Genomic DNA, 15,056 nt, shown 5'->3' with positions numbered 1-15,056 from the left:
TTTGAGTTAATTCTTGAGTGTGGTGTAAGAAAGTGGTCTAGTTTGATTTTTTTTGCACATATTTGTCCATCACCTTTGCTATATTCTATTGGTCAGAATCAAGTCACTAAGTCCAGCCCACACACAAGGGTTGAATACCAGGAAGCAGGAATAGAATTTGTTTTATTCCCAAACTCTATTGTTACTAAAATTTATTGCTGCAGGGTATTCCTTCACTAAGGCAATTAAAGTTATGATAAAAATGTAAGTTGGGAGGAGTTACATGTGACCTATTTTTCCTAAGAGAAAGCTGTTTATGTATTCCCATAAATGCTGTTAGAAAATGAAGTAGTTTCTTAAAGACATTTTACTATCTAGCATGCTTCCTCAAACTTCATTATTGGATTCTTTCTGTATTCACTTATTGATACCTTCTTCTGAGTTTCTGTAACAGATTTCTAACTTAAAAAAACTAATATACATGTTTCTTTTTCTTACATTTCCTGTAATCAGAATGTATTAATTATTCATTTTGGGGAAGCACAAAGAGAAAGATCGTGATTTGAATTGTAAGTCATATTATTCTCTTTGAGGAGACCCTGATAAGTGATCAGGTAAGACCTGTGTTAAGTGATCAGCAGTTATTGACATTTATGGGTAATATATCCTTTTGGTAGCAGGAAGAAACATTAAAATACAACGTATTTAATAACTAATTGGCCCTGTAACCCAAGTATTTGCAATATTAATATTTTTGAAAATTATTTTTTGCTTATTCCCTATACCTATTCCTATTAAGATAGAATTTTATATTCTTTATTTTACTCAGTCAATTGTAGGATTAAGAAAAAGTTTTGATAACTTACCTTTACTTCTATCCATACTAAATTAGAATTAAATTATAGAAAAAATATTTTTTCATTAATATTGCCAAATGCATCAATAGTGTGATTTATTTTTAGTTGTGTAATGAAGAAAATACTTGGGTGATTTTTCAAAAATGATAACCCTGAAATTAATAACATGGTCATTAAAGATTTCTAGATTTTGCAATTTTATAAAATATTTAGAATTTCACAGTGAAGAGGTCCTAAATTCCTCATACAACATGAAATTATATAAAAATAGAAGACATAGACATCTTTAACTCTTTAATCCTTTGATTAAGCAGCAAGCATATCACTCTTCCAGGCCAAACACTGCTTAAACAAAAAAGAAAAATAATGACGTGCAAAATATTTACAAAATATGCAAAGCACACAATAAAGACATCTCACTATATACATGTGTCATATTACTAATGAAGCTAAGATTTTTCTACTGTGTGCTCTAGTGTACATAAATCAAATCACAGCACATCCCTCAGATACAGCACTTTGGCCTGTGGCTGGGATAGAACAGATTTTAAATGATTCACAATATACTTAACAGATGGACAGATGCTGGTGCTGATCAGCTTGACTGACATATGCCACATATTGCATACTGAAGGCCTACTGACAAGACAAGACAATAAAAGCTGTATAGTATGCACATATGCAAGACAATCTAAATACTTTAGGCTTTAGATATCTTTTGTCCCCATGGCTCTTAAAGTAAAAATAAGTATAAATTCTTGAATATTAAGTATTTTAAATTAGATTTTATCTGGTTACAGTCCAGGGGCAGAACTATATAAGATGATCCAATGAGAATGACAGACACATTCTGGAAAAACTTTTCGATTATGCCAGAATTTAAGGTCCTTAATGGAAAGAAGTGGTCTAAATGTCAAAATTAAAACTAATCAATGGACTTGAGTCTAGAGCTCTTTAAGGCTTTAGAGCCAATGATATGGACTATCTTCCCAATAATTTGGGAATATATGACCTCTCAAATAATAAATTAGGCCCTTGAAGGTTGACCACTTTGTGAAGTAGTTCTAAATATGATGAGAATGTGAATGTGCAAACATTTAGCCTTATATTCCACTAGTACAGCAATCTGAGCAATCTGTCCCTTTGCACAGTCATGATTCCAATATGAAATCATCATATCAAAAATATTAGTAACATATTGTTGAAATACTATCACTTCTAAAATATTCTTTGTAAGTGCTTAATGATTATGTGTTGAATTAAGAAGACCTGAAATGTTTTTTTGTTTCTTTATAAAAAGGGGTCTCAGCATTTTAAGTTAACAGCACAATTGTGACAATATACGGATATATCTTTAGATAACACAGAACAAATCCTTAAATTTATTTTATAAAATAATGTTGATGATTTAACCCTAAACCAAACCCAGTCATACACGTTGGCTGCAAGAAATACACAAATGTATCCAAATAGTACAATAGAGATTTATCAAGAAACCATCATTTATATTAAATGCAGACCATATTAAGTATGAGGGCAGTTTTAAGTTCAGAACCTAAACACAGAAAGGGTATTGTAATAAATGCTTCCATTACCACTATCTTCACATAACTGACAAAAATATAATTCGCTTCTAACATCCCTAGATGTAGGCAACTACTAGTTAAAAGCAGACAGCATTTAGAAACATTAAAACAAAAATCAAAATGAACTTCATTTTCAAGGAACTTAAAGACATTGTACTTTAACAAATTAAGTCCTCATTCGTATTTATTATTATTCTGATCCTATTACTGATAGATGACAGGTCGATGACCTTTAAGCAAGAACTTTGCACTACGACCCCAAGCTCTATTTTAAATGGTTAGTAGGTTCAGTACATTCTTTATGGTTTCATATAATTGCTTTGCAATTGATTTAATTGCTTTCTTTGAAAGGAACATATTAATATTCCTTTAGAAAAGAAAGCAAGATTTTTTTTTTTAAAAAAAGGGATATGTGGCTATAATTTCTTAAATATGCATTAAATGAACATATGCCAAAATATGAAATGCAGGCTACTTATTCTTACACTCCTAACATAGGAAAATGTTAAAATTAAATTAAAGAAAAAAATGTCAAACATCCTTATCTTAAGAAACTTAAGGAGTTTTCACAATTCCTAAGTCAATATTCTTGTACTAAGAGCCTTGACTATGAAGAGGCAGGAATATAAAGAAATCTCAATAAAATAAATACAGTAAAAACAAAAAAACCCTTGGTATATAGAATACTTAATCTTTTTTTTCCTTTTATGAGAGCATGTTGCTGAACATATACTCTAGAAAGGAGCCTAACTGTAGGCTTTTACTTATACAACGTCTCAGTTGGTGAACTAAAAAATTTCTTAGATTTCTTAGACATCCACTACGCTAGCCCACTGCCTTAGTTCTCAGCCTCAGGATCTAGGAAGGATTAGTCTTTCCTCGTTCTTGTTGGTCAGATGAGCATTGGTATATGGTGGGTGAAAAGTTACTGCAGCTCTGTCCAACTTAATTTTAGTGCAGTGAGGATTGTGAGTCTGTCTGAATTCCGATAAGTGATGGTGGCTGCTGACCACCAACTGTGGACAACACTGGTCTTGGGTTTAGACGGGGTGGCATAGAATTAGCAGGGCGAATGAGAGGTGGTGGAGGCTGATTTAGAGTTGGCCGAGGCTGGATGAACCGAGCCTGCTGCTGGAGCGGAGGAGGCTGCCGGTGAAGAGCAGGGGCAGCAGGCAGTGTTGGACGAAGAAGTGGTGGAGGCTGGTTCAGAGTGGCAATGGGGGCTGTTGGTGTTGGAGTGGATGGTGGGGCAGGAGGTGATGGACCCAGAGTCCGAGGAGCCTGTGGGGTCTGTGCCTAGAGGTGAGGAAACAAAAATACATGTATGAGATGACAGTTCCTAAGGAGCTTAATACAATATAGTTTGGGCTGTCACAGGAAAAACAAAACAAATCAAAACAAAACAAAAACATAACACCAGTATTTTTTGGAAGCACAAGCTTCTTTTATTTTAAACAAAACAAAACAAAAAAACCAAAAACTGAAAAAGCAATGAAGCTACCAAACAGGCATCTTTATTAGTAAACAGCTTAACACTGGAAATAAAAATAAGACTATGAAAGAACAATACACTCTCCATTCTTCTAGGATCAGATCGTAGCATGTCATTATGACTTAAGAGTCACGAGAGATGCACCACTGAGTAAGTGTATTGTAAACCTTTCATGCTCATTTAGCTAGTCCTCTGACCAATTAACCTTACAGACCACCACACAAAATGGTGATTCCTCGACTCATATTAGCTCAAATTCCATACACAAACACACCTCCTCTTCTTCATCAGTGCTCTTCCCTGATGGCACATTAGAAGCACTTTTTGTCTCCTCCCCTAAAGTAGAAGCATCACCATTAGAAGCCTGGGTTCCTTGTTCTGCTTCCCACTCCTGCAATACCTCCTCTAAGTTAAACCGACGCCTGTAGTTTACAAAGAAGTTCTTCACTTGGCCAACAGTCTTGTTGCCAATTACATCTGCAATAGCTTGAAAATCTTTACCATATTTGCGGACACCTGGAAGGCAAAGTAAATAATACACCTGGTGAAGGATCAATAAGGAGAGCTGTGTGTACTATACATCATGCACACACACAAGATACCAGCAATGAAAATCCTTTCTGATAAACTCTGCTCATTTCTCAGTTCTAAAATAGAGGCTAAGATATCAAGGTCCCAGATGAAAACAATCAATTATGTCATTTCATCGAGCCAGCCACTTGCCTTCAACTGAACAATCAGAAACTTACCATTTTTTACATACTCAGTTATTTTCTCCAATCCTCTCTTGAACTCTCAAATACAGTCCATTTATTGTAAAGCATTGAATTCTTTGTTCCATCCTCAATTCCATATTCATTTATTTCCCTAGTAGCCAGTCACCTAAATTTGAGCAACACCGTTTGTAAACAAGACAGGATGGGAATGAGCCATCTCTTTTATCCCCTCAATGGAATGAGTGAGTAGTCTTAGGGTTCCCCCATTAAGAAAAGCATTATAATTTTGGTCTTAATACCAAATTTAATGATTACTTGCTATCTCACCAGGGTACCAACAAGTAGAAATGAGATAAGAGTTAACAAGCAAGAGAATCATCACAATCTGATAAACAAAAAAAGGGGAGGTCTTTTTCAGTTAATTGAATGTCAACTCATGTAATAGTTCTGAAGACTGTGTCTATGAAGGAGCCTTAGCTATGCCTTCTAGACGTAAGGATAAGGTTACAGCAGCGACTACTGGTAGAGCACTTGTGCTTCTCATCACTACCTCCAATTTAAGGACTGTACATTCAGTCATTTGAGAACCTAACTTTTCATTATGGACATTTTATTAAATTACATTATGAAGGATAATATTTATGAACTTGGGATAGTCAATTATGCTATGGAATTTAAAAATGACTTTATACAATCAGATGGCTAATAATTTGCTCTTAAGGAAATTCTAAGAGAGGGTCACTGACTTATTCTTGAAACAGATGCACTTAGCTCAAAATATAAAAGTTGTCAAAAATGTTTATTTTATAATTTGAAAACGGCTTTTTAAAGTACCAGAAAACAATAACTCATTAATCACAGAAATGAGAATGGAGGAAAAAAATACTGATGCTTATGATATAGTCTGGAAGCAGCCAAACATATGGGGATTGAAATAAGCAATATGTATACAATCACAGATGAGAGAATAATATAAGGATATGTTAAGACCCCAGCAGAAATAGTAGATATATTCTTACTGATACCTATTGGCATTACCCAATGACCTTAAAGCACCAACATGATAGTTCATAATTTTTATTTTTAAACTCTGCCCTTATTTTATACTAAGAACTTGGGAATAAGGATCTCTTGCTACACTCGCCCAGCTAGGCTTGACTCTTAGAGCATTTGGGGGGGAAGTCTGACATTAAGCTATAACCATATCCGATTTTTAATATAAAATTTGAGGTATGTAAATTATGCTCATTTGTTCCATTCTCAAAGGAATAGGACAGATAATATATGCATGACAACATAGTAGTAATGATACTCAATATTTTAGCAACGTAAAGTAATTTATATTCTCTTAAAATTCATGAGCTAATTTCCAATTGGAACTTCATACTGAGTATAAATTCTAATGGTGACTAGGTTCTACTGAGGGTTTATATGGCAATAAAAATTCAAGGTAATTTCATATTAGGAATTACTGCTCTATATTTAAGTACTTCTCTACTACATATACTTTGGAAAACAGCAAGTCATTTGAGATCACTGCACTGAAAAATAACTATGAATCAGAAATCCAATGCAGTCTCTTAATTTTCATAGAAGATATTTAACTTACATTCTAGAAATGCCTGAACCTTACCGAATACATGAGTTTAGAAACGAAAACCTTAAATAAATCTGGATTACATCTTCTGTATTCCTAGCAAGAAATCACATTAAGACAAACTCGGACTCCAAGTCTGAAGATATTAACAGCCCTCAGAACACCTATTTGCTAAGCAACACATATTCCAAAACATACCATTAAGCTGTTTCCAGATAGATTCCTTTATATAACTGTCCCCGCTTCTTCTGACTCTATTCTTTTTGATCTTCCACTTTATTTTCTCTTGATCAATGTCCTTTACCTTATCACAATATTGTTGCATTTCCAGAATTACAGACCACCAAACCAAAGCTGCTTCCTATAGGAGCTTTAGTTTTTCCCAGACATTTTCAATGTCAAGAACTTTTTCCAAGTCACCTTGGTGTGTTTATTATTAACTCACATATGACAACCTTATATTAACTATTTTGCAAAATGTTAAGGCTCAGACCACACTACAGACTGCTGTAGTCTAGCTAAGGACCCCAATCATGTCCTGAGAACAAATGGGCCAGATATTAAGGCCCTAAGTCTACAGGATGCCTGCACAGGGTCTGGGCATGAGCTACGGTTCCTTGACAGTGTCCTCTGTTTGCAGCCTCGTCTGTTTGCCCCAGTATGCTGTGACAAATTACCTAATTTTCTGTTTGCCTCAATGTGAAAGGTTGGGAAGTACGGTCCTATGGAATACACGCCAGCCCCAGCATCACTACAATGCTGACTCCTGGAACCATGACTGACCTCTTCCTGATGAGGCTTTATTCTACTTTTCTTCCCTAAACCACAGGAGTCACATATAGCTGACTTCTTTGTCACCTTCACACTCCCAGTAACCTTGCTCAACAGCCTATGTTGGCTATAAGGAGGAATTCTTAAGCTCTATACCGTGGCTGAAGGCTATAAGGAGGAATTCTTAAGCTCTATACAGTGGCTGAAGGCTATAAGGAGGAATTCTTAAGCTCTATACAGTGGCTGATGGCTATAAGGAGGAATTCTTAAGCTCTATACCGTGGCTGATGGCTATAAGGTGGAATTCTTAAGCTCTATACAGTGGCTGAAGGCTATAAGGTGGAATTCTTAAGCTCTATACCGTGGCTGAAGGCTATAAGGAGGAATTCTTAAGCTCTATACCATGGCTGATGGCTATAAGGTGGAATTCTTAAATTCTAGGCCAGTGGTCGGCAAACTCATTAGTCAACAGAGCCAAATATCAACAGTACAACGATAGAAATTTCTTTTGAGAGCCAAATTTTTTAAACTTAAACTTCTTCTAACGCCACTTCTTCAAAATAGACTCGCCCAGGCCGTGGTATTTTGTGGAAGAGCCACACTCAAGGGGCCAAAGAGCTACATGTGGCTCAGGAGCCACAGTTTGCCGACCACGGTTCTAGGCAGTGGCTGATAACTAGCAAATACTAGTAAAATGCCAATTAAAGACTTAATTGCTCCTTTATTTATTTATTTTTAAAAATATTTTATTGATTTTTTACAGGGAGGAAGAGAGAGGGATAGAGAGTTAGAAACATTGATGAGAGAGAAACATTGATCAGCTGCCTCCTGCACACTCCCTACTGGGTATGTGCCCGCAACCAAGGTACATGCCCTTGACCGGAATCGAACCTGGGACCCTTCAGTCCGTAGGCCGATGCTCTGCAGAGATGGGCAAACTTTTTGACTCGAGGGCCACAATGGGTTCTTAAACTGGACTGAAGGGCCGGAACAAAAGCATGGATGGAGTGTTTGTGTGAACTAATATAAATTCAAAGTAAAGGAGCGGAGGGGAGAGCAAGAGAACCGGATAGAACAGCCGGATCCGGCCCGCAGGCCGTAGTTTGCCCACGGCTGCGTCTAGCCACTGAGCCAAACCGGTTAGGGCTTAATTGCTCCTTTAGAAAAATCCCCAGCGAGGCTCCTGGATGACCTGGTGGGAGCAGCAGTGCCAAGCAACTGACTCTAACCACATGTGACATCAGAGCTCCCTTAATTCCAATTTGTACTTGGGTAAGGTGGTCCATTCTTTCTTCAGTTTACAATTAGCAAGGCCACCTGCCTGCATTATCAGCAAGGTAATTAAATACAGTGATTAAACCTCTCTCTCCCTGAAGATGTAAAAGGCTTAGGTCCATTGCAACCATGGTTTTAAATAAAACTTCTCACCTTTAGGGCAAGGGGCCAGTTTTCAAAGATTAGAGGAATAAAACTTGAGAGACCCCTGGAAGAGGTAAATTATAAATTTCTCAGGGAGAGAAAAAAAATTGTTTTCAGTCAAATTTCTAAATTCCATTTGAAAGTTAAAATGAAACAGCTTGGCCTTCTATCTGGCAGATGATACTTTATAACCTTTAATATATACTTTTAAAGTTTTGTTTGGGGAATTAACATAAAAATAAAACTCATTAGGATACTATATTATCATTAAATTTTATGAAAGCTCACATTTTTCAATCAGTATTCTATATTATCCAAAAAAGTACATTCATATTTTTGAGCTTTGCTAGTAAGGTAGTAACTTCAGGAACATCTGTGATATAGTGTTTCCCAATTCTGGACATGGAATTATAGACTTTTTTTCTTATATAGAAAGGATACCAGGAACCTGTTTTTGGTATACTTAAAAAGTTACTTAAAAATTTGATTGTGGACTACAAAGAAAAAAAGCAAAAACATTACAGAGGCAAACTACTTCCAAGTAGTGGAATTTGGGGGGATATTTTTTCCTGCTTCTTATAGTAAAATTTCTTAAAGTGAGCATGTACTTGGTATAATTAGGAAATCTCAATTAAAAAAAATGTTATCTTGAAATAAAAACACAGTAACACCTAGAAACTCCAAGGGTGTGGTTCTTTCCTATCAGTTAGAGATTTTTAAACTCAGACTATTTGAAAATATGCATTACTTTCTACCTCCTAAAAATCCCTTCAAGAATTAGTATTAAAAAATGGTAGAAAAGCTACCAATTGCAATGGGACAGTGACTGGTGTATCTAGGCCAAAACTAAAAGTCAAAAATCATACATTCTCTTTTCTAATGTCTAGCTCTTCTCTTCTGAGTTTTACATCCCCATCTTCCATAGTTATACATTAAATTCCATCATAAAAATGCTCAGAGTTTTGAATCATTAGTTATTTGAAGCAAGTGCAGCAGAGGGCTGACAATTAATATTTTTTATCTCCATTCTTATGATACCTGTTATAATAGAACGAACTCTCTAAAGCGTGTGGCTTGCCTTTTAGATAGGAAAGTAGGAATCTCTTATTTCCACTTCCTTTCGATTGTTCATGTACTAGGTAGGTCACAACAATCCTTATGTGTTAACCAACTGCCAAATCTTTTTTCCCTTTTTAGGCATGATTCTAGCTTTTTTAAAAAGTAGGAGATAAGATGAGAAAGAAGACAAGTTCTAGATTTGAAACTTCATTTCTCCTAAAACAAAATGAGTGTATGAACTACAGGGAGAGACGGTAACATTGAACTGTAAGCATAATCCCCTTGAACATAGTTGTTATTTCTTGTTCCATATGAGAAGGCTGACGATACAAAAAATTAACTAAAAATTAAAATTGATATCTTGATAAAATTGGGAAAAGTTTTTGTTGTTTATTTTAAAAAGCACAAATATTTTAGTTGAGGAGCATATTTTTTTAACACTAATTACTACAAAATAAATATTGCACATTTAAGAGGAGATCTAAAATAAAAATGGCAAATATTGTATACCATGCTTCTGCCCCTATGTACTCTAAAGAGTAAATGTTATTACTCTTTATAAGTTGTTATTTTTTAACAGAGTTAATAATTGTTCCATTTACATGAAAAAAAATCACACACCTAGAATCTATTTTCTTTCCTAATTCTTTTTTAAATTTATCTTTACTTGAAAGTATTATAGATGCTCCCTTTTTTCCCCATTGTCTCCCTTCACCCTACACCAGCCTTTCCTAATTATTGCTAAATAAGAAATGTCCATCATATGAATATCAAAATTTATTTTAGGATAATTTCTAAAGGCATTATAAATTAGAAAAAATATGTATATGACACAAACTAAAAACAGGGATATTTCACCATTAACAAATATGTGAAGACTATAATTGGCTTCACTGTTAACTAATTTGTTATAATAGAAATTTTAGATACTTAAGGCTGAAAACAGATTACAGAAGTTGAAGAAATAGCATTCTTGGCAAGTATTTTAAGAGGATTAAATTATCAGCATTTATAAATTCCCACTTGGGGACTCTTGAAGAATGTATTGAAGTTATAACATAGCTAGAACTAAAACTAATGTAATAAAGTGATAGATTACACAAGGATAAACACACATTCCTATTTTGTCTGAGCATGAGTTTTTCTCCTAAATAAGGGAGAAAAAAGGGTATAAGATTTATTATTTATTTAAATATTATTAAAATAATATTAATATGTTCAAATATTTAGTATTTAAGTCATTAGTATTTAGTTAACAATAGAATGGCAAGTAAAATGGGAAATATCTATTTAGGCTCAGGAAATTATCTTAATATAGTCAGTTGGCTTTAAAAGAGTTACAACAAAAATTTACTTAATAGTAGAGTGACAAATCTCACTAATGACACTAGAGTGAGTCAGTATTTCTCTCTCCAGGCCACTGTAATAGTCAACTAGGAGCAAGGTAAAATAAAGCATTTAACAAATGAGCATCAAATCCGAATATCTATGCAAAATGACGTAAATATAAATGCTATGTAAATTAAAACATGTTACTAATAAAACATAAATGATTACTTTTTAAAATTGAAATAGCCATATAATAATGTCATATAAAGGTTTATCATAAATAAGGATTAAAAAGAAAAAGACAAAAAAAACAATTGCCTGCTAAGATTAATATTTCTTGATAGCAAACTGTCCAAGGTAAAATAAAAACTGCAATTATGTTCCTCAACCACACTGAAACTCAGGTACAGGTGACATTACCATATAATTATATTGCTTATAAGATACATTATATAAATGTGTGAACACATGAGGCAAAAATGGCACTTTTTAATTCTCCCTCAAATAACTATCTTGGAAACAAATAGCTTTATATTGTCTTATTTTACGTAACAATAATAACAACAAAACCGACAACAATTACAAAAAATGAAAACAAAAATTCCACAGAGTCAAATAAATAAAAACAAAGACATTAACATATAAATAAAGTACTTTCAAAATCCCAAGAACATGCATATTTCTATATAAATTGCTGCACTAGTGTAATTTATTTAGGGTTACTTTTTAGATATGCATAATAATATAATAATGAATATATCTCAGTGGAGAGGAAATGTTTGATTATATCTAGAAATGCTCCACTCTTTAATATTTATAAGCTGAGGTAATGACCACACATGTAGTTCACACTATATATGTAAATCTTCGGATTGTCCCTTCCCCGGAATGCAGCTTTGCATAATGTCCAACCCAGCCATAGGATTCAACAGACTCTATCCCTTAGTGCTGTAAGAACAGTTCTAAATCCTGAGGGCAGTATAGAGAAACATTAGCCCAGATTTTCCTCGGTGATTCTCTTCAGAAAATTCTCTCACTGGGATAATTTCTTACACTAGAGAATAGGATTAATATACTAACCTTTAAGCAACTGAATACTGGAAACCAGGGTTAAATTCTATAGGCTACAGACTGCGATGGAGGGAAACACAGGCTTTATGTCAATAAAAGCAATGCCTACTCAAATAACTATATTAGAGCTATAAGTCATAGTTCTAAATGAATCTGAAGAAGCCATTAAAAATACTAATTTTTAAATCGCTAGTTTGTAATTTTAAAACAACAATTACTGAACATTATAAATCAATTAAATTTTGTTCTGACTAATTCAGAAACACAGTTCTACTATATAGATGTGCTCAGTGCATATCCAGTACCTTGCTTCCACAGGGTCAAGCATTTTATTTGTGAAATGACCGTGTGGTGCTTTAGAGGCCAAAGAGAAGGCTGCCATTATCCTGTGGGCACTCTCCTGTGACAATTTCAAATCACACTGGCTTGGTAGTTCTTATTCATTCTAATACAAACTGCAGAGCCATCTATTAATCAATCTTTAATTACATTATTCTCACATCCGAATGGTGCTTGTATAGTATTTTTGAGTTAAATATGTCCTCTATGTTTGAATATTTGGAAATATTTTTAAAGGTATACTTGTATGTTTCACTGGGCTCAATTCTCTTACAGTAGTGAACCTAGATAAAATAGCTATTAGTGCTCAACAAAAGAGGGATCAACTACGAAGGAACAGATTGCAGACCAAACTTAAAATTACACAATCAGTTCTCCAGATAGTTTATTTTGAAGGGAGAAAAAAAAAAACTACAACATTGAATAAAAATATGGAATTTGCCCTTCTGTAAGTAATTCAAACACGAGAAAATACAAGTTTATAATGCTTCCAATGTGCCCAACAGTATTTCTCATACAAAAAATGTTCTGCCATAGAATTCAACAAAACATTCTTATAAATACTGTAGTGCATTAAAAATGCTAAACGTATATTTTTGACATATCACTTTTGTAATATCTATACATTTTTAAAGTCAGGTTTCTAAGCATTCAGTGGCACATCTCTTAAGTGTTATAATACACTGAGAATAAAGCACACCATTAATATTTTCAATACCTGACATTTATCAAATAGATACACTACTATACAGAGAAACCAGAAACACATACTAGTTTATTCAAGCTCTTAACCACGAGTTGTCAATGACTGATATGGTAAGAATGAACCCAACTGAGGAATACCAAAGCAGAGGCAGAGAGACCACAGACTGTGCAAGCTTGTCAGCACCATCACTTTCTTAGTTCTGAGAACGAGTTGCACGCTGTTCAGGACTCAAAATGCACAGAGGCTCAATATGTCATATTCACAAGGACAAAACAGAATCCCTGGTCACCAGAACTTCGTGGTGAACACAAGAGCCCTTTCTCGACCCATTTCTAAAGGTAAGGAAGAACTACGGTGGTCACCTTTCATGACAAGTTCAATAATTATTAACAACAAGAACTGCTTATCTTTAATATACCTTGCACTGCTAGAAGCTGCTCCTCTGTGGTCCAACGGGCATTAATTTTCTGATTTGACTACAAAATTAAAGAAAAGTTTCCTAATGAGGATATGAAGAAAGACATTTTTCCAAAGTGCTTACTTACTTTTTTAAAAAAATTTTCACCAAATCACAGACAGACATCAGATTACGAAAACTCTGATTTTCGAAGATTTCATTTTTATAATTAAAAAAAAAATATATATATATATTCTGAGTTATCTTTTACCCACACAAAAAGATAATGAAAGAGAAATGTACACGTTTGGGAGAATGAACAACATTCACATTTATACTCTAGTCAGAAAACCTATTTAAAAGAGGCCAAAATAATCACTCATTTTCCAACTACAACGTTCCCATCACTCACTGCACACGTTAATTTTAGCCTCATTTTAAACATTTAAGAAACTTTATTTTGTCTTTATGTTGAATCTGTGACCTTTTCTAAAATTTCTTCTCTTCATATTTAGATGATATTACCTATAATCTAGTATTTTTGTTTATGAAATGACTGTGTTATGCTTTAGAGGCTAAAGAGAAGGCTGCCATTATCCTGTGGACACACTCCTGTGACAATTTCAAAAAAAATAGTGTTGTATAAATTAACACAGAACTGTAGGTCAGGCTTAAGCCCTAAACCATTTCTGCAGCAGAAAGTGACCCACTCTAAGAATATCTCCCCCAAGGCCTCCCATTTTCCTCTCAATATTTTTGTTTCAAAAAAAAATGACAATATTAAACAACCGATCGAATTTCACTGGTGTATACCATGGTTAGTACTCAAGGACAATTGGCAGTAAATGGAGAACAGAAATAAGTACATCAGTCTACAGAGGTTTGCAGTATAAACTGTCCAGAAAAAGTGCCCTCGTGTGATACAGGGACATGCTGGGCAAAACAGAAAGGCTTCCTTTGAGAAGGGGTGATTAGGTCTTATCTTACTCATGGTCTTAGCAATAAGAGTTTCTACAGAGCACACATGTTCTGAGTAACACAAACTCCCTCACCATGTGTGAGGTGGTATACGTAAGCACTCAGAAGAAAGAATAAAACAAAAATCCAAAATTAAAAAAAATTATTAGAGAAGAAAAAGTAAAACAGGACTTAGAGAAAGGGAGGGAAAAACCTAAAGAAAACACTGAATTCCAGATGATGAGACTAAAACAGAAGAGCAAGCAAGCCAGGCAGACAATGGGTAATGCTCGATGTTAGGATACTGGCAATGAAGCAAAGAACAACAGTAAAAAGGTAAAGAGAAAGAGAGGGAATAGGACATACAGAGGCAGTAATAAGAAAAAGGTTAACTAAGGCTAAAGAAGTGAAAAGAAATAAAGAAAAAGGTGATAGAGGAAAAACTAGAAAATTTAAACGTATGCTCCCCAGGCAATCTAATGTTACCCTGGCTGTGAAAGGTAGATAAGAGAGGTCCTTGGTACCCAAGGATAATTGATTCTAGAACCTATTTAAAACAGGCCCAAATATTTCAAAGTAAATGGTTAAAATAATAACGGGTTGATTGCAATTTAATGTGAATATGAAACGAAAACTTATAAAAATTAGTTCATTAAAAATATAATAATGACCTTAACTTACATGTTTCATTTTATTTTTTGGGGGGGCATATCTTCTCTGACTATATAATGGTAACACCCCCCAGCTTTGAAATTCATAATATGAGCACAGAATGAGTTAT

General features: G+C 34.3%; 1 protein-coding gene across 6 annotated transcripts in view; it reads right to left on the bottom strand.

The window, feature by feature from the left end:
* Positions 1-1,116: 1,116 nt before the first annotated feature.
* The window catches only part of RCOR3 (REST corepressor 3), a 47,108-nt gene continuing 33,168 nt past the window's right edge, over positions 1,117-15,056 (bottom strand). For 3 of the 6 annotated variants that reach the window (XM_080649380.1, XM_080649379.1, XM_080649383.1), the window contains 3 exons: positions 13,340-13,397; positions 4,189-4,430; positions 1,117-3,718 (listed from right to left, as the gene is read on the bottom strand). In XM_080649380.1, coding sequence (XP_080505506.1) covers positions 3,374-3,718; positions 4,189-4,430; positions 13,340-13,397 — 645 coding nt within the window. In that variant the 3' untranslated portion in view covers positions 1,117-3,373. Of the gene's footprint in view, positions 3,719-4,188; positions 4,431-4,663; positions 4,797-13,339; positions 13,398-15,056 lie in introns of all 6 variants that reach the window. The other 3 variants (XM_080649381.1, XM_080649382.1, XR_013959509.1) reach the window with 2 other exon arrangements.

The sequence above is a fragment of the Plecotus auritus genome (genome assembly GCF_963455305.1).
Source record: "Plecotus auritus genome assembly, chromosome: 12".
NCBI classification, from domain to species: domain Eukaryota; kingdom Metazoa; phylum Chordata; class Mammalia; order Chiroptera; family Vespertilionidae; genus Plecotus; species Plecotus auritus.
Note: the sequence above shows the minus strand (reverse complement) of the source record. Positions and strands in the feature narration are given on the sequence as shown.